At 40.0% G+C, this 20,095-nt stretch overlaps 1 protein-coding gene across 1 annotated transcript in view; it reads right to left on the bottom strand.

Moving 5' to 3' along the window:
* Window positions 1-20,095, bottom strand: part of LOC132899062 (complement factor H-like) — a 77,997-nt gene that overhangs the window by 46,842 nt on the left and 11,060 nt on the right. The window contains exons 5-10 of the mRNA XM_060940703.1: window positions 16,084-16,266; window positions 15,545-15,709; window positions 15,204-15,398; window positions 13,016-13,174; window positions 12,756-12,921; window positions 12,368-12,519 (exon numbers count right to left, since the gene is read on the bottom strand). Of these exons, the coding sequence (XP_060796686.1) occupies window positions 12,368-12,519; window positions 12,756-12,921; window positions 13,016-13,174; window positions 15,204-15,398; window positions 15,545-15,709; window positions 16,084-16,266 (1,020 nt within the window). The remainder of the gene's footprint in view (window positions 1-12,367; window positions 12,520-12,755; window positions 12,922-13,015; window positions 13,175-15,203; window positions 15,399-15,544; window positions 15,710-16,083; window positions 16,267-20,095) is intronic.

The following is a 20,095-nucleotide window of genomic DNA, read 5'->3' as shown; positions in this document are numbered from 1 at the left end:
TTACATGTCGGTCTTGGGATCGAGATGCTGACCTCTTCTGCTCCTCAGACCTGCCTGATCCATCCTTCCTGATGCCCTGTGTCTGGTTGGAGTCTCATCACATCGCTCCTGTGGAGGATGGCCCCATGTGGACAGTTTAAAGTCACACCTGGAGGACACTCTGGACACTTGCAGTAATGCTTTTATGGCTGAGGACTACAGTTGTCATAAACAGTTTTGCACTCAACTTTCCATCAACGAAGAGTTCATAACATCAACGAAACTGACTTCATGTTAAAACTGTTAATGTTATAGTCATGTCTGTTGTTGCCCAAATGAGGATGGGTTCCCTTTTGAGTCTGGTTCCTCTCGAGGTTTCTTCATCATGTCATCTGAGGGAGTTTTTCATTGCCACAGTCACCACAGGCTTACTCATTGGGGATAGATTAGGGATAAAATTCTCTCATGTTTTAAGTCATTCAAATTCTGTAAAGCTGCTTTGCGACAATGTTTATTGTTAAAAGTGCTATACAAATAAACTTGATTTGACTCTTGTTTTGGAAGAAGAGTTACTGCTTTCACCAGCTTGACTGTTCCAATAAAACCTGGCATTGTATCACCTCTCTATCTGTTGATAATGGATAACATGATAAGGAGCTACATTATCTCTGGCGGGTTTGTAGACTCAGGTTTGCTCAGAACTTGCCAGAAATGGGAAGACTGTTTAAACTGCTTTAGGAAGTGTTTAATGACATTTGTGCCCAAAATCAGCTGATCTTTCTGCCCTGGGACCACTAAAGCAGGCATACTGAATGTGCATCTGTACACTTCCATCTTCAGGTTGTGAATGCATTTGAGCCAGACTTGAACTCCACCACAACCATCAAGCACAATATCAAGGTGGGCATAACATGCTGAGCCAACATCCTTTAGCATTTGCTCACCCTCTTCCCTAATGGTGCAGGCCATGGAGCTGGTGTCTAGTATTGCTTGTAATGGGATCTTATCCACCTGTGTATCAGTGTAGAGCAGACTGTCAGATTTATTGAGCTGGGTTATATTCTGGAACAATAGCAACAGGTGGAGCAAATTTGAGGCTTTCTGCATACATGGACTGCATGTCTTCATTAAGTCAAGTTTATTTTTATAATGCTTTTAACAATAGACATTGTCACAAAGCAGCTTTACAGATTTTTAATGACTAAACATGAGCTAATTTCAATTTCATTAGAATTGAGGGTCTCATTGATGTCACACTGCCCCTTTCCCAGGTGTGAGTGACTTTGTTTCCCTGATCAGGTGAGCTGCTAGGGCAAGTCAGCAATTAGCAAGGGCAAGTCAGACTGAACAACAAGCTTTCTGAACCTTTTGCCATCCTGAACAGTGTAAAGCAAGGCTGTGTACTTGTGCCAACACTGTTCACTATCTTCTTCAGCATGATGTTGCACCATGCCATGGATGATTTGGGCACCGACGATGGCATTTACATCCGCTACTGCACTGATGGCAGCCTGTTTAACCTGAGGCACCTACAGGCTCACACTAAGACGATGGAGCAGCAAATTTGGAAATTTCTGTTCGCTGATGAGGCTGCTCTTGTTGCCCATACCGAGTCAGCCATGCAATGCTTAGTGACCTGCTTTGCAGAAGCTGCTCAACTCTTCAGCTTAGAAGTCAGACTAAAAAAGGCCAAAGTCCTCCAGCAGCCTGCACCAAATCAACAATACCAACCATCCCACATTACTATCAACCAGTCTGAGCTGAAAGCTGTTAAGCAGTTCACCTACCTTGGGTGCACGGTCTCTGCGGATGCAAAGATTGACAAAGAAATTGACAACAGACTGGCAAAAGCAAACAGCACCTTCGGCCGGCTCTACAAACAAGTCTGGAACAACAAGGACCTGAAGAAGAACACCAAAGTTACTGTCTACTGTGCTGACTACACAGCTGTATGGCTCGGAGTCGTGGGTCACCTATCGGCAACATATACATTTCCTCGAGTGCTTTCACCAGCCATTTCACCTCCATTTCATCCTTAACATCCACTGGAGTGACTTCATCATGAACATTTGAAGTCCTTCAGGAGGCAGATCTCACCAGCATCGAATCCATGCTTCTGAAGTCTAAGCTTCATTGGGCAGCCCATGTGTCCAGGATGGAGGACCACCGCCTGCCCAAAATCATCCTTTATGGTGAGCTATCATCAGGTTACAGAAACAGAGGACCCCCCAAGAAGCAGTTTAAAGACTTACTCAAGGCTTCCCTCCAGGACTGCAACATCAGCCCCACTCGCTGGTCCTCCCTAGCCACTGACCAAGACTGCTGGAGAAGTACTGTGCACAACACAGTTGCATCCTTTGAGAACACCCGTTGTGCCAGCCTCGAGGACAAGCAAGCAAGAAGGAAAGCCAGGCAATCCACAGCTCCTATTCCTGACCAGACCCTACCCTGCAGCCTGTGTGGTCGTACCTGTTTAACTCACATAGGACTCTTTAGCCACGAGTACACCTGTAGGAGACATGGACAGCCACGATCATAAATCTTCGTTTGCGAAGCCAAGCCATCATTTATAATAATAATAATAATAATAATAATAATAGTTCTGTCACATCAGATATTGACTTTGGTTTGTTTATTACTGTTCACTCCTTTTATAGTGATTTTTTTGGGGGTAATGTAGAAACATTTAATTTCATTTATGCTTTTGCACAGCACTGTATGTTGCCTTCAGTATGGAAAGAAAGAAAAAGTAACAATCCCATCTCATCTCATCATCTCTAGCCATTTTATCCTGTTCGACAGGGTCACAGGCAAGCTGGAGCCTATCCCAGCTGACTACGGGCGAAAGGCGGGGTACACCCTGGACAAGTAGCCAGGTCATCACAGGGCTGACACATAGACAACCATTCACACTCACATTCACACCTACGGTCAATTTAGAGCCACCAGTTAACCTAACCTGCATGTCTTTGGACTGTGGGGGAAACCGGCACACCCGAAGGAAACCCATGTGGACACGGGGAGAACATGCAAACTCCACACAGAAAGGCCCTCGCCAGCCACAGGGCTCGAACCCGGACCTTCTTGCTGTGAGGCGACAGCACTAACCACTACACCACTGTGCCACCCTAAAGTAACAATCCATTTTTAATATATTTTGACATAAAATTAAACCAAAAGCTAGTTTTTCCATTTTAGTTATGGCCATGAAAAGAAAATTATATGGCAAAAGATATTTTAATTGTAGTTTTATATTTTACAACCCCAAATCAGGAAAAAGTTGGGAGGGTATGTTGAAATTAAAATTGAAAAACAATGATTTGTAAATTATTTTTGACTTGTATTGCTTTCAAAACAATACAGCAGCACATTATTTGATGTTTGTCTCATGAAATTTATTCTTTTTCAAAATAAACATTTCAAGTTTGATTCATCTAAAACAACATTTTTTAAATGTTGGGATGGTTTATTAAGTAGGAAAGCATTTACCACTTTATAATGCTGCCATTCTTTTCACAATGGTTAAGATATTTAGGGACTGAAGACACCCAAGTAATGAAGCATTTCAGGTGTCCCATTCTTCCTGCAAGCAGGTCTTAAGGTGTGCAACAGTATGGGGTCATTTTTTTTTTTTTCAAAATTTGCCACATATGCTCTATTGGGGACAGGAACCTTCTTGTTCTGCAGCCATGCCTTTGTGTGTGCAGAATGTGGTTTTGCATTATCTTGTTGGAAAGATCTTGGAAAAGATGCTGTCTTAAAGGCAGCAAATGTTCCAAAATCTCAATGGACTTTTCTGCATTAATGCTGCCATGACAGAAGTGAAAGTTGCCTTTGCACTGACATAACTCCACAACATGACAGACCCTGGCTTTTGGACTTGTTGCTGATAACCGTTTGAATGGTCCTTTGGTCTGGTGCACATGGCATCCATTCCTTCCAAAAAAGCTCTGGAATACTGATTTTTCTGACCACTATACACATTCCCACTGTGTGATTGTCCATCTCAGATGCCTCCGAGCCCAGAGAAGTCAATGGTGCTTCTGGACACAGTTAACATGAGGCTTCCTTTTTGCACAGTAATGTTTTAACTGATATTCGTGGATGTAACTCCTAGTAGTAGTGCTTGACAGAGGTTTGCAAAAGTAACCCAAAGCCTATGTGCTTATATCAGCGATAGATGAAAAATGGTTTTTGATGCAGTGTCATCTGAATGATTGGAAATCACGGGTGTTCAGCGTGGGCTTGCACCCTTGCCCTTTACCCACCAAAATCCCTCCATATTCCTTGAATCTTTTAGTGATATCGTGCTCCACAGAGAGTGAAATATCCAAATCCATCCCTATCTTTCTTTGAGGAACATTTTACAACATTTCCATAATTTTCTTATGCATTTGTTGACAAACTGGAGATCCTTGCCCGATATTTGCTCCTCAAAGATTAGGCCTTTCTTGGACACTGATTTTGTACCAAAGCATCTGTTGACATCACTTGTTTCAAAATCACATTATGTAATTGTGTTACCTCATTAGTAGCCCTAAATTGCATCCTTTCTGAGTTTTTTGAAATGTATTGCGGGCCTGAAATCCAGGAATGGATGTGTATATTAACGAATGAAATGAAGTTGACCGACAAAACAAGAAATATCTTGGGTTCATCTTGTCTGCAATGAAATACAAGTCAAAGTAAATTTAGAAATCACTGCATTCTTTTTTTTATTTGCATTTTTCTATTGGGGCAGTGGAGGTGTGGTCAAGTGCCAGTTTGTGAATGGAAGGTGAGGCCAGGGAAGGAGTGGCAAAATGATCACACCTGTGTTTAATTGATGCTGTGTGTGTGTGTGTTTTGCAGTGATGGCTTAGGGCTAATAAGGAGGGAGAGAGCAGAGAAGTTGGGTCTTGTCCCAAATGGAGCATTTGTGGTTTTGTTTTGTTTTTTTTGTGCATGTGTGTTGAGTGACACACGTTAGTCAGAGCTGAAAAGGTGTTTAAAAGAGTAAAACAAGCAAATTTACCACCACTACTCACCTGCCTGTGCTTCAGTGTTCCATCCACTCCCAGGGACATTTACACTAGTGCTAAAACCCGGGACACTGAAAGGAACTGCGTGCATGGAGTCCTCACCCTTCAAGGACCTCATCCATGCTCTCGCCACTGCCCAGCAAAATCAGCACCAAGTGCTACTCACCCTGCACAAGGAGCAGGAACACTGCTTTGAAGCCTTGCTCCAGGCTCAGCAGGAGGATTGATAGGCATTCTGGAACATGCTCATGTCAAGGGGGCATTTGGCTGCTGTGCCTGCAAACTTCTCCCACGTCACCCTAGCAAAGATGGGGCCTCATGACAGCCCAGAGACCTTCCTTGCCCTTTTTGAAGGCAAGCCATCCTGCAATGCATCGGCTGCACCTCAGAACATCATCTTCAGTGCTTCCACGTACTGACTCTGGAGGAGGTTGGCTGGTTGTTCGCTTTCAGCCAACAGCTCTGGGATGCCTGTTGGTGGTGGCTGAGGGCAGAAGATTCTGATGCTGAGGGGCTCATCGATGTGGTGAGATTGGAATAGTTCATTGCTGGGTTACCGGGGGGGACAGCAGAGTGGGTCCAATGCCACCACCCAGTGTTGCTGGATTGAGCAACGATGTTGGCAGAGGACCACCTGTCAGTGGTTCTAGCAACAGGTAGACATTGTCTCCTATCTCTCTCCCTCTGCCTCGCTGCCCCCTCTTCCCATCCCTGCCCCATCTCTGCACCACAGAAGCGGGGCCAACCCTCCCGCAGCCTGCTCACTGAGTCTGTGGTGTCCTCCTCCTTCCCTCCCCTTATGTTTCTGTGTCTCCTCCCCCTCAGATGAGTCATCCCCAAATCACTGGTGCGGAGGTGAAGCCTGGGCTGGTATGCTGGCTTTTTGGGGAGCCTGGGCATTTCCAGGACCAATGTCATGCAATGGCCATGGTCCAGATCCCCAATGTGCCAGAGACCACCTGCAATTGAACCCGCAATTGCATACCAGTGACTGTTCAAGGACATAGAAATCACACATTGGTGGATTCAGGCTATCATCAGACCTCCAGCTACCAAAGCCAGATTCAATGTGAGGCACTGGGGAAAGCACGATTATTGAAGGTATTGTATATGCACGGGGATGTTCATGAATATCTGCTGGTGTCCATTCACATCCAATTTTGGGGAACAAAACATAGTGCAGAGGGAATGGTTAGCCCGTGCCTCACCCACCCACTGATTCTGGGGACAGATTGGCTAGGGTTTAAGTGTTTAATGGAGCATGTAATAGTGGGCAGATCCTGTAGTAGTGCATCACAGGGGGATCACAGTGTAGCATTGTTTGGGGAAGCCATCTCAGAGCCGTGGCAGTGACATGGAGAGAGGGGACCGGCCTGCCCCTCCTCTCTCTTTTGGGAATTCCCTTGAGGATGTCCCTTTGAAGCAAGCATGAGATGAGACTCTGCATCATGCTTTTGACCAAGTGAGAGTAGTCAATGATTAACTCTTCAGCCAAACACATCACTCTCCTGCCCATACTTCACAGTAATCAAAAATAGGTTATACCGAGTGACACAGGACACTCAAACCCATGAAAAAATAACCCAGTTGTGAGTCCCAAAGAGTCATAGGGAGCTTATATTCCATGTGGCTCATTTTAACCCTAGGGTCGTACACCTAGGACAGGATAAGACATTAGGCTGTCTAATGGTCCAGGGATTCATGGGGATGTCCAAAGGGGGTGTGCAGCATGCCATGAATGCCAGTTGGTGAATCCAGTGGCCATGCCAAAGGTGCCATTGTCAAGTCAAGTTTATTTTTTATCATGCTTTTAACAATAGACATTGTTGCAAAGCAGCTTTACAGAAAATTAAAGACTTTAAACATGAGCTAATTTTATCCCTAATTTATCCCCAATGAGCAAGCCTGTGGCAACAGTGGCAAGGAAAAACTCCCTCAGACAACATGTGGAAGAAACCTTGAGAGGAACAAGACTCAAAAGGGAACCCATCCTCATTTGGGTGATAACAGATAATGTGATTATAAATAACTTGCTTCTATAACAGTGTCCTATATAGTCAAAGTATAACTGTGAAACCATGAAATTCATTATAGTTTTAATATGAAGTCTGCTTTGTTGAAGTTATAACCTGTTCATTGATAGAAACTTGAGTACAAAACTGTTCATGACAACTGCAGTCCTAAAGTTAGCAAGTCAACTGAAGTCCTCAGACATAAATGTATTGCTGCAAGTGTTCAGAGCCATCTTCCAAGTGCTACTTTGTGCCCTCTTCCTCTGATTGAGACCCCCTTTGAAAGAATTGGTATGGATCTCATTGGGCCATTAGACCAGTCTGTGCAAGGGCATCACTTTATTTTAGTCCTGGTAGACTATGCAAGGCAATTCCCACAAGCAGTTTAGCTGCACATTTCAGCACACAATTTTGCAGAGGCACTGTTTAAAATGATCTCCCAAGTGAGGATTCCCAAGGAAATCTTGATTCATCAGGGCACTATATTCAGGTCACACACACTTTGTGAACTCTATGAATTATTAGGGGTTAAACCCATCTGCACTAGCATCTATCACTCACAGACAGACAGCTTGGTCAAATGGTTTAACCAAACCCTTAAGAATTTCACTCATAAGTTTGCAAGCAAAGACACATGCAATTGGGATAAATAGCTCAAGCCCCTGTTATTTGCAGTACGAGAGGTTCTGCAAACCTCCACTGGGTTTTTCCCATTCAAATTATTAGATGGGCATAAGCTACATGGTGTCCTGGATGTACTGTGAGGAGGGACCTTCTAACAGTAAAAACAAAATTCAATACATTCTCAACCTGTGTGCAAAACTCAGCACACTCAGTCACCTAACCCAGGAGATTTTGTGGCAGGTGGAAGAATGTAAGGCCTGGCTGTATAACAGGGGTATGCGCCTCCAAAAGTTCACTCTGGGAAACTCTGGGAAAGTGCTTGTATTATTACCCACGTCAAAATCAAAATTATTTGCTCCGTGGCATGGGCCCTTTGAGGTTACATGGCGAATCAGGGACATTGACGATGAGGTGATGCGAATGGATGGGGCAGGGCACTGCAGATCTACCACCTCAATCTGCTGAAATAATGGAATGAGAGGGTCCCTGTGGCATTGTCATCAGTAATTCTGGTGAAGCTGGGGCCAGAGGCAAAAAGGAAAGTAACCACTCAGTCCACCCTGGTCACCTGTGGAGACCACCTCTCATGGTCTCAATTTCATGGAGGTTGCCAAGTTGCAAACAGAGATTTCCAATGTGTTCTTGTCCTTTCCTGGCTGCACTCACCTCATAGAACACCTCACTGAGATGCCCCCAGGGGTGGTGGTGTGTAGCTGCCCTTACCACTTACCAGAACACAAGACAACTGTGGCTTGAGACAAACTCAAGGCCATGCTCAGGATGGGAATATTCAAAGAGTCACAAAGTGACTGGAGCAGCCCGGTGCTCTTGGTCTCCAAGACAGATGGGCCGGTCTGGTTCTGTGTGGAATATAGAAAGGTCAATGCGGTGTCTAAATTCGATGCGTACCAATGCCTTGCATTGATGAGTTGCTCGATCAGTTATGTGCCGCTTGCTTTTACTTGACAGTGGATCTAACCAAGGGATTTTGGCAGATCCCCTTGACTCCTCTATCCCTAAAAAAATGGCCTTTTCCACCCACTTTGGCTTACACCAACTTGTCACCCTTCCGTTAAGGTTATTTGGGGCCCTGGTGACATTCCAGCAGCTAATGGACAAAATCCTCCACCCGCATGCCTACCTAGACAATATTGCAATGATTGGCCGCAACACATAAAGCACCTCAGGGCAATCCTGGCGTCATTGAAACAACATGCAGGATTCATGGCTATCCCAAAGAAATGTGTGATTGGACAGGTGGAAGTATGGTATCTGGGCTTCTACTTGGGTCATGGGCAGGTGCAGCCCCAAATTGACAAGACTGCAGCTGTTGCGACTTTCCTGAGGCCAAAGACTAAAAATGGGGTGAGACAGTTCCTGGGGCTGGGTGGCTACTATCGCAGGTTTGTACCTAACTATTCTGACATCACCAGTCCACTGACTGATCTCACTAAAAAGGGGGTGCCAAATCCGGTCTAGTGGACAAAGCAATGCCAACAGGCTTTCACCAAGGTAAAAGCTGCACTGTGTAGGGGGCCACTGTTATACTCCCCTGACTTCTCTCTCACCTTTATTTTACAGATGGACATATCAGACAGAGGGCTGGGGGCTGTTCTATCCCAGATGGTGGAGGGGGAAGAGGACCCGGTGCTGTACATAAGCCACAAGCACTCAGTGTGAGACACAAAGTACAACACCATTGAAAAGGAGTATTTGGCCATCAAATGGGCAGTCCTCACCCTCCAATACTACCTGCTGAGGCTCCCTTTCACCCTCTGCTCACACCCCACTCCAGTGGCTCCACCGCATGAAAGATGCCAATGCATGGAACACCCATTGGTATCTAGCCCTCCAGCCCTTCAAATTCACAGTGACCCACAGGCTGGGAGCACAGATAGTGGTGGCGGATGATCTTTCCCATCAGTGGGGGAGTCAGCTGCAGGCTGGATGTCTCCCCGGCTTGATTCAGGCAGTGGGGGTATGTGGCAGCAGGGGCATGGTCAAGCACTGGTTTGTGAATGGAGGGCAAAGCCAAGGAACTGAGTGGCAAAATGATCACACTTGTGTTTATTTGATGCTCTGTCTGTCTGTGTGTGTGTGTTTTGCAGTGATGGCTGAGGGCTGATAAGCAGGGACAGCGGAGAGGTTGGGTCTTCTCCTGAAAAGAGCAATGTTTTGTGTATGTGTGTGGAGTGACACATATTAGTAAGAGCTGACAATCTATTTAAAAGAATTAAAAACAAGGCAATTTTCCACCACTGCTTGTGCTTCAGTGTTCCACCCACTTCCAAGGATGTTTACATCCATACCATCACAACTTTTTCTGATTTGGGTTTGTACAACAGCAGAAGTGCTGTAATGGGCAGTCACTGCCTTTTCAGTTATAATCACAAACCTTATGAAAATCTTATGTTATCTGAGCACAGACAAAACATTTTTTTAATTAATCAATTCAATAAATTAATAAATTCAAGCCAATTAATTAATCAATAAGCTTTAATTATTTATAAATCAGTTACATGTGGTCTTCTCTGAGATACACTAGCAACCTATCTTAGATGTACCCTGCCTCTTGTCCAATGTTAGCTGGGACTGGCTTCAGCTCAACCATGACCCACAATGGATGAGTGCTTCAGAGAATGAATGAATGAGGCATTCTATGTAATACAGTTTTAAAAGGATGTTGATTTGAATCAATTATTCTCTTCTGAGTTGTGAATCTTTTTTTTTTTAATATTCAAATTGACCTGTCAGTCAAATTATTAACAGATTTTTTGGCCACATGTAAGAATATGTAGCTAATAATGTGAATGGGAAGATGCATACATAATCATTTGTTTTTATTTAACTAACTTTGTATGGCTCTAAGCTGCTTTGATTTTTTCCCCTACATATTTTTGTTCATTAGCCGTTTGCAAAATATGAACTAAAATAATTGTATAAGCAGTTTATTTTCAACAATAAAGGATGTTTTAAATGTACTCATCTGTGCTACAAAACTTTCCATTTTGCTATTGAATGCCACCAGCACTACCACAAGAAAGTAAATGTCCATCCCTCTAGAGATACCACTCTATTAGGAACACTATACTTATACTAGCTAGCACCCCCTGCTGCTCTCAAAACAGTTTCATCATGACATGGATTGCACAATGTGTTAGAAACATGTCTTGTCATGAAATGCTGAAATGAATGATTCATATAATGACTGCAGATTTCATGTGCCTATTGAAGTACACTGAACTCATTATCAAGCTGGAAGTACTATAGGATAGTTAAATGCTGGCCATAAACAGATGCATGTGGTCATCAACATTCAAATGATGTTCAATTTGTATTAAGCAACCAAATGTTTGCCAAGAAAACATTTCCCATATTGTTACACCACCACTACCAGACTGAAATGTTGACACAAGGTAGGTTTGGTCCATGATGTTGATGCTAAATTCTGACCATACAATCAGCACGTTGCATCAGAAATTGAAATGCATTTTACCAGGCAATGTTTTTCAAATCTTTGACTGTCCAGTTTTGGTGAATCTGTGCCCACTGTAGTGCCCTTCATGGGATGTGTTTTTTTTGTTGTTGTTGTTGTTTTTCACACCAAGACACCAAAACAGTCTACAGACTGTTTGTAAAATCCTAACAGATCTGCAGATTCTGAAATACTCAAACCAACCTGTCTGGTACCAACAAAGATGACATTGTCAAAGTTACTGAGATTACATTTTTCCCATTCTCATGTCTGATGAGAACATTAACTGAAGCTCCTGACCTGTATCCATGTGATTTTAAGCAATGTGCTGCTGTACCAGTCCCTTCACTGGCTTCCAGTAAGCTACAGAATTGACTTTAAAGCATTGCTGCTGGTGTACAAATCTCTAAATGGTACAGGGCCCAATTACCTCTCTGATATGTTGCAGCGGCCTAACCCAATCAGATCTACCAGATCACAGCAGAAAAATTTACTGTTAAAACCTGTTGTTAAAACAAAGTGTGGTGAAGCAGCTTTTAGCTACTATGCAGTACAGCTATGGAACCAACTGCCAGAGGACATCAAAAATGCTCCTGCTGTTGGCAGCTTCAAATCTAGACTAAAGACCAAGCTGTTTTCAGATGCTTTCTGCTAAATTATTAATATTGCCATCTCTACATGTTTTAAACTCTTTACTTTTACAGTCTCTCCATGTTTTAGATTTTACTTAACTTTTATTCTATTTTATTCTGCTGTTTTTTTAATTAAACTTTTATCTCATTTTATTATTTTATTTCTACTATTGTTTAATTCTTATTAATTTTCTTCCCCATTTATTTTATGTAATTTTATTTTCTATTGTTTACTGTTTTGCTTTTACTTCTGTAAAGCACATTGAACTGCCACTGTGTATGAAATGTGCTATATAAATAAACTTGCCTTGCCTTGCCTTGAATAATTGTATGATTAAGTAGGCTTCCAGGTGTTTCTAATAAACTGTCTGGTAATTGTACATTTTGGGTATGTCCAATTCTTCCCATTTCAAACAACAGTGGTTTCTTCCTTAAAAAGAAAATCTCAATGTTTTGCATTTAAGTAACAATCTCAGTACAGACATGCAGTCAGTGACACTATAAATACATTTAAAGTATTAAAAAAAAGATAATGAAATCTAAAAAGGCATTGTGAAGCATGTTATTTAGGGAAATCAGAGCAGTTATGTACAGCACATACCAGGTCCATAATTATCTACTTACGTTCACAAGTTGGTGATTCTTTCCACTGTGAGTTATCACAGAATATTAACCGTTTTCCATTTATTCTGTAATTTTCTCGACACTTGTATTCCACATATTGGTGATTGTGAGAAGCAATAACTGCATTTTCAACATGAGGAGGAGTGCCACATCTCTTAGCTATTTAATATTAAAAGAATCAATAAGTGGACTTTTTTCATTGGGTGTTTCATTATGTAGTGAAAGTATAGTAAGAATAATTCTTGTTTATACAATTTTCTGGCAAATCAATCAAGCTGGGATCAATTACAGTTTCTATCTGGAATTAAATGTCAGTTAAAATATGGCAATACATTTTGCCCTGTTAGAAGTAAAATTTCCAATCAGCTAAATTGGTGAGGTCATCAACAAAAATGTCTTACATTCACAGTCTTGCTTTTTCCAATTTCCACTGATACATTTATAACAACATTGCTTTGATTCACATTCAAACTCCACTGTTTCATTCTCAGACCCTTTCTTTCGTTCACTGTGCTTTGCATAAACATTGGGTATTTGACCACACTGATCATGAGCTGTAAAGAAGAGACAAAATCATGAGAGCAATAAACAGCCATTCACCTCACATTAACAATAGAATGTGTACCCCGAAAAAATAAAACTACTTACGTATACACAGTGGTGCATCACTTTTTTGACCTTCAGTGCAGGTCACCATTCCCCACCATTTTTCATCAAATGCTTTATAGTCTGAGTCACATGAGTAGAAAAATCCATTGGCCCATTCAGATATGATCCCATTTTGTACTGAAGCTTCTGCACATTTTACTTTTTTTAAATAAATAAATAAATAAATAAATATACCAAACATCTATAAACAAATATGAAACATTTGATTTCTTCCTCTCCTTTCTTGTTCTCCCATGTAAATGATTATAATTGTTTTTTTTTTATTGTGCGTGCACATGTGTGCATGTGAAAATCTGAAGGAACAAATGCACTGACACTGGAAACTCCTTCCATAAATGTTAAATGAAGTCATTGTGCAGAAGGCTTCACCTTATTAATAATCAAATACAAGGGCAAGTTAAAAAGTTCGAAGACAGATGTTATAATTTCAAAAGGTGTGAAAAACATCCCCCAGAATTCTACAAAGAAAGAATTCTCTGATGGAAACACTGCTTGCAGAAGTGTTTAGACTTAAATAGAGGATATGTAGAGAAATAGCTTTGTTATTTTCATAAATAAACATTTTTTCAATTTGTCTTAGAACTTTTTGACTTACCCTTGTATTTCACTATTTGTTAAAGTCCTAAAATTTGTCAATTCTATTTATTATTAGGTGTAGATTATATGGAGCATCTGCCATACAATTTGGACTTTGTAAGTCCCTATGAATGAGCATTTCTTATAGAAACAATGATGTATTGAACAAGCCCATTTATATAAACATTTAATTTGTAATAATTGTTATTTGTAATAATTATTATGGCTTTCCTATCTCTGCTCAGTTTCACCTTGACACTCTCATGCCCTTTTTAGGCTCAAATTTTGTCTGTAAATATTTTTTGTAATGAGGGCCTATTTGCAAACAATTTCAGCAATATTGCACATGCAGCAGTACACTTAGACTGAAAATCAGCACAGCTGTGATTCAGCCATAGGCACAAGCTCGCAGGGTGCTAATATTCAGTATAACTGCACAATTGCAAGTATAATATAATGTTACTTTTACACAGTTCTATAAACCCCAAATTAATACTGAGTAGGTGACTTAGACACAGTATGGCCAAATTTTCTGTTTATTTTTGCTCCTCTAGCAGACATATATCCTGAAGAAGCCACATTCATTTTTAGCAAATCGGCTAGCTGGCTAACAAGCTCACATTAGATTAGGGATAAAATTAGCTAATGTTTAAAGTCATTTAAATCCTGTAAAGCTGCTTTGCAACAATGTCTATTGTGAAAAGCACTATAAAAATAAACTTGACATTGATTTGTCCATTCCTGTCAAAAGGGGCTTCTAGTTAAACTGGCATTTATTTTCATCTTCATCTGATAAGCTTTCATATTTTATGTCAAAAGTTAAATTCATGAAAATATCATTTCCCATGTCTGCTGATGATGTAACTAACACTACTGTAGTAATTGTTTCAAACTAGGAAGTGGAATTTTATGTGACGAACATAGACAATAGGAGTGTTACAAACAGTGAAACATCCCAATACATTTGTAGTAAATATAAGCATTCTTGGAAGGCCACTCAGCCAACCAAATCAGTGGACTAGAACTAACTGTTGTATAATATAAATTGATACTTACACTTGCACTGTTGCATATTGTCCCATTCCCCATTCTGCTTACAGGTGACAAAAAATATTTCAGGTTCATATCCACGATTACACCGGAGCTCTATTTTTGCGTGCAACTTATAAGTATTCTCTTGTTTTCTCACTACTGCTCCATGTGCAATCTCTGGTTTTCTACAAGTAGTCTCTGGAATGCAGGCAATTTTTATATTTACCCATCCATTATAAACAAGTCAATAAACTACTTACTTCTTAAAAATGTTTACATACCAGAACACAGTGGTTTTGGCTCCCAGCCATTCTCTGTACATGTACCGTAACGTTTAATACGATCTTCACAATAATACTCCATTCTGGTCTCTAATTTATAAGAGTATTTGCGGCGGAGTGAAACATATGACAGACGTTCATCATGGGGATAGCCACAGGTGATTTCTGCAAAGATGTTGGTTTGTATTACTGTTTATTAAGATTTGTTTTACTACTGTATCCTATAACTATAGTGCAAACAATATTTTAGCAGTCTTAATTTGTTTTTGTAATTTTACCTTCACACACTGGGTTGAACTCCCAGTTCCCATTCTCTTTGCATCTAATTGTTCTTGATCTTTGCTTTGTTCCTAAAACCCAGTACTTTTGTGAGCATTTTATCTCCACAGACTCTCCAACTCGAAATATATTTTTCCCTTTTGGGTTTGTGACGGCAACATCATTTGAAGATGATTGAAGTAGACAGACAATTTCTATTGGTATCAAAATAAGATAAAACAGAGAGGAGTTTAATTTCATACAGAAATTCCCAAAACAAGCAATATAAAACATGTTAAATTTCAATATTAATTTTGAGTAAATTTAACACAATCAGGAAATCAAAACACTTGGATACCACCTTCACATTCTGGTTTTACGCTCCAGCCATATTTTGTGCACTTAGGGTTTCCAGGCCTGGGCTTGTACCCTGTTTTACATCTATATTTTAATATATCATTTTTGTTGTACACCTCATCAGTGATAGGAAATGCATGTGGTATTTCAGGTGGCTGACATTTTATTTCTGTGAGAAATAAAAATGCACAATTTTTGTTGTACTATATTGTCATAGATACAATCAGACAGACAGACAAACAGCTAGTTTTTAAGAAGTAGTTTTTAAAAAGTGGTTTGGCTGTCTATGGAACAGTAACAAAGAAAATTTGTTTAAAAAATGTACAGAATTCTTTACATTAAAATCTTATCATACATGGTAAAATGAACTAAGTAAACCCTCAGAAAATTAAACTGACTCAAAATGCAACTCCAAGACCATAATACTAGTTTATTAATAAAAATATTTAAATTGAATGAATGAATGCACCAGTTAGTTAGCCAAAAGAAACAAATATATTGTGGAAAAATTCAAACTCTCAAAGTATTTCAAATTTTGATTACCTGTACACTTTGGTATAATGCCACTCCATTGTCCATTTTCTTTACAATGTATGTTTTCTGGCCCCTCTAACATCTTGTTAGGCGATTCACACTCAAAGTAGATAACGTCACCATAACTTGCTTCTTCAGTGTTGCCTGTTGCAATTACATCACCTAAATTGCTAATTATCGGGCATTTCACCACTGAGGGAAAGGAAAAAAATAACATCTTTGTGAATTAATCTTTAGAAACCAATGTCTGTGCAGTTGCACAACCTTTTCTCATGTTTCAGTATTTTTTGTAAATGTTTTAATTGTTGCTGAATTTTGCTGGGTGTAGTGCCATGCTGAAATATCACAGGGATTTTGTGGAGATTCACTACACCAGAGTTTCCCAAACTAAAGGTTGTGACCCCACATGGGCTCATTATATTTACAAATGGGATCACGAGAGAAACTCACAAAATCTCTAGGAGTCACATTCTAATGCCACATTTAAATTAAGAGTGTACATGCTATTTTAGTCTTTTTACTGTCCAGCACTAGCGTCGGAACTCAGCAGTAAAAATATGCATTTCTCCATCCATCTACCTGCATGAAACAAACTAGTGTTGTGTCACAAATTGCATACTTATTGACAATCCTAAACCATTACTGAGCACTAAATGTCATGTCTGTATCTATTCACATACAGGACTCCACAACCCAGAGTTCTCAGTGGCCTTCAAATATAGCCACCAAAGACCACAACAACCATCATGCATTGCACCATTCCCAGTCGCCAGAATTCTAATCAGAGACACCTGTTCCTGACCATAGTTCATATATAACAAGACTCTCGGTTACACAGTTATCTTATGAATTAACGCTCAGTGTTTCCATGCCTGACTTATCAAGCCTTTATAGTTCATGCTGATCATTTGGTTACTGACAGAGTTTGTGTTCTGAATATTGATTATAGGTTCTGTCCTTGATATTATGCTTGTGCCTTGCCTGACCCCTCTGCTTTGTGTTGAGCCATATCTCTCTCTCTCTCTCTCTCTCTCACACACACACACACACACACACACACAAACATGGTGCGGATTATTTTCTCATAGAACTTGCTCCATTTTGTTCAACTCCTTATTTATCATCTGAAGCTGGATAATCTTGTATAGTCAAGGATTAGGATCACAAAAAATTCATGATGTTTATTGGGGTTCACTTGCAAAAAGTTTGGAAACCCCTGACTTAAGTCTGACTATGTCCATCTGCTTATAGTATGCTTCTTTCACAGGTTGCACAAATAAAAGCATCTTGCAAAAGAATAAATGAAATGGTAAAAATCTTGTTTGCACATTGTTTCTTGTAATGTCTCATAGTGACTCAAACATTTAGAGAACAATTAGCTGAATTAAATCTCAGTAGATCAAATGGGTATTGTTTACTATATATATATATATATATATATATATATATATATATATATATATATACACACACACATACTTACATATATACATATATATACACACACACACACACACACACACACACACATACATATATATATATATATATATATATATATATATATATATATATATATATATATATATAAGACGTGAGTGTTTCACTGGGAAATATGCCACTCATATTTTTCATACAAGCTATATCTGAGGCATGGAGAGCCAAAACTGTGACATACAGTGGTGCTTGAAAGTTTGTGAACCCTTTAGAATTTTCTATATTTCTGCATAAATATGACCTAAAACAACATCAGATTTTTACACAAGTCCTAAAGGTAGATAAAGAGAACCCAATTAAACAAATAAGACAAAAATATTATACTTGGTCATTTATTTATTGAAGAAAATGATCCAATATTACATATCTGTGAATGGCAAAAGTATGTGAACCTTTGCTTTCAGTATCTGGTGTGACCCCCTTGTGCAGCAATAACTGAAACTAAATGTTTCCAGTAACTGTTGATCAGTCCTGCACACCGGCTTGGAGGAATTTTAGCCCATTCCTCCGTACAGAACAGCTTCAACTCTGGGATGCTGGTGGGTTTCCTCAGATGAACTGCTTGCTTCAGGTCCTTCCACAACATTTCAATTGGATTAAGGTCAGGACTTTGACGTGGCCATTCCAAAACATTCACTTTATTCTTCTTTAACCATTCTTTGGTAGAACGACTTGTGTGCTTAGGGTCGTTGTCTTGCTGCATGACCCACCTTCTCTTGAGATTCAGTTCATGGACAGATGTCCTGACATTTTCCTTTAGAATTCGCTGGTATAATTCAGAATTCATTGTTCCATCAATGATGGCAAGCCGTCCTGGCCCAGATGCAGCAAAACAGGCCCAAACCATGATACTACCACCATCATGTTTCACAGATGGGATAAGGTTCTTATGCTGGAATGCAGTGTTTTCCTTTCTCCAAACATAACGCTTCTCATTTAAACCAAAACGTTCTATTTTGGTCTCATCCATCCATAAAACATTTTTCCAATAGCCTTCTGGCTTGTCCACATGATCTTTAGCAAACTGCAGATGAGCAGCAGTGTTCTTTTTGGAGAGCAATGGCTTTCTCCTTGCAACCCTGCCATGCACACCATTGTTGTTCAGTGTTCTCCTGATGGTGGACTCATGAACATTAACATTAGCCAATATGAGAGAGGCCTTCAGTTGCTTAGAAGTTACCCTGGGGTCCTTTGTGACCTCACTGACTATTACATGCCATGCTCTTGGAGTGATCTTTATTGGTTGACCACTCCTGGGGAGGGTAACAATGGTCTTGAATTTCCTCCATTTGTACACAATCTGTCTGACTGTGGATTGGTGGAGTACAAACTCTTAAGAGATGGTTTTGTAACCTTTTCCAGCCTGATGAGCATCAACAACACTTTTTCTGAGGTCCTCAGAAATCTCCTTTGTTCGTTCCATGATACACTTCCACAAACGTGTTGTGAAGATCAGCCTTTGATAAATCCCTGTTCTTTCAATAAAACAGGGTGCCCACTCACACCTGATTGTCATCCCATTGATTTGAAAACACCTGACTCTAATTTCACCTTTAAATTAACTGCTAATCCTAGAGGCTCACATACTTTTGCCACTCACAGATATGTAATATTGGATCATTTTCCTCAATAAATAAATGACCAAGTATAATATTTTTGTCTCATTTGTTTAACTGGGTTCTCTTGATCTACTTTTAGGACTTGTGTGAAAATCTGATGCTTTAGGTCATATTTATGCAGACATATAGAAAATTCTAAAGGGTTCACAAACTTTCAAGCACCACTGTAAATCTATATTTCACTTGTGAGGAAATCGATGAATTGTTTTGATAAATTTGAGTTCTTTTTGTTTGTGAAGGTGTCTATATAATAAAAAGAACATCACACATTGGCTTGAAGATATGAAGTTTATCTTCTCGTATTGAAAAACTCACATTTTTCATACGAAATACATCATTGATATGAGTGACATTTCCCGATATTTCACTCTGATGACATCACTCCTAGTGTTTTTCTACTGACTAGATGCATGTTGTCAAAATGGTGAACTGATTCAAAATTAAAGTTCTTTTGATTAACTTGTGGGGTTTTTTTTGTGGATGTGTCCATAACGTGAGCGTGAATGGTTGTTTGTCTCTGTGTCAGCCCTGCAATAACCTGGCAACATGTCCAGGGTGTACCCGGCCTCCAGCCCATAGTCAGCTGGGATAGGCTCCAGCTTACCTGCGACCCTGTAGAGTAGGATAAGCGGCTACAGATAATGGATGGATAGATGTGTCCATATAACATTAAGAATATTATATGATGGCAAGAAGGTATGAAATTTATTTTCTCATGTTGGAAGTATTTACACTCATTCACTTCGCTCACTTGTGAATATATTCACCGCTCAAAGATAAACTTCATATCTTTGACAACTAATATATATATATATATATATATATATATATATATATATATATATATATATATATAAAATATATAGTCTCATCTTCTTCCACTTACCCAGGGCCGGGTCGCGGAG

This window comes from Neoarius graeffei, chromosome 15 (genome assembly GCF_027579695.1).
Source record: "Neoarius graeffei isolate fNeoGra1 chromosome 15, fNeoGra1.pri, whole genome shotgun sequence".
In the NCBI taxonomy this organism is placed as follows: domain Eukaryota; kingdom Metazoa; phylum Chordata; class Actinopteri; order Siluriformes; family Ariidae; genus Neoarius; species Neoarius graeffei.
This window is presented reverse-complemented; position numbering and strand designations above follow the sequence as displayed.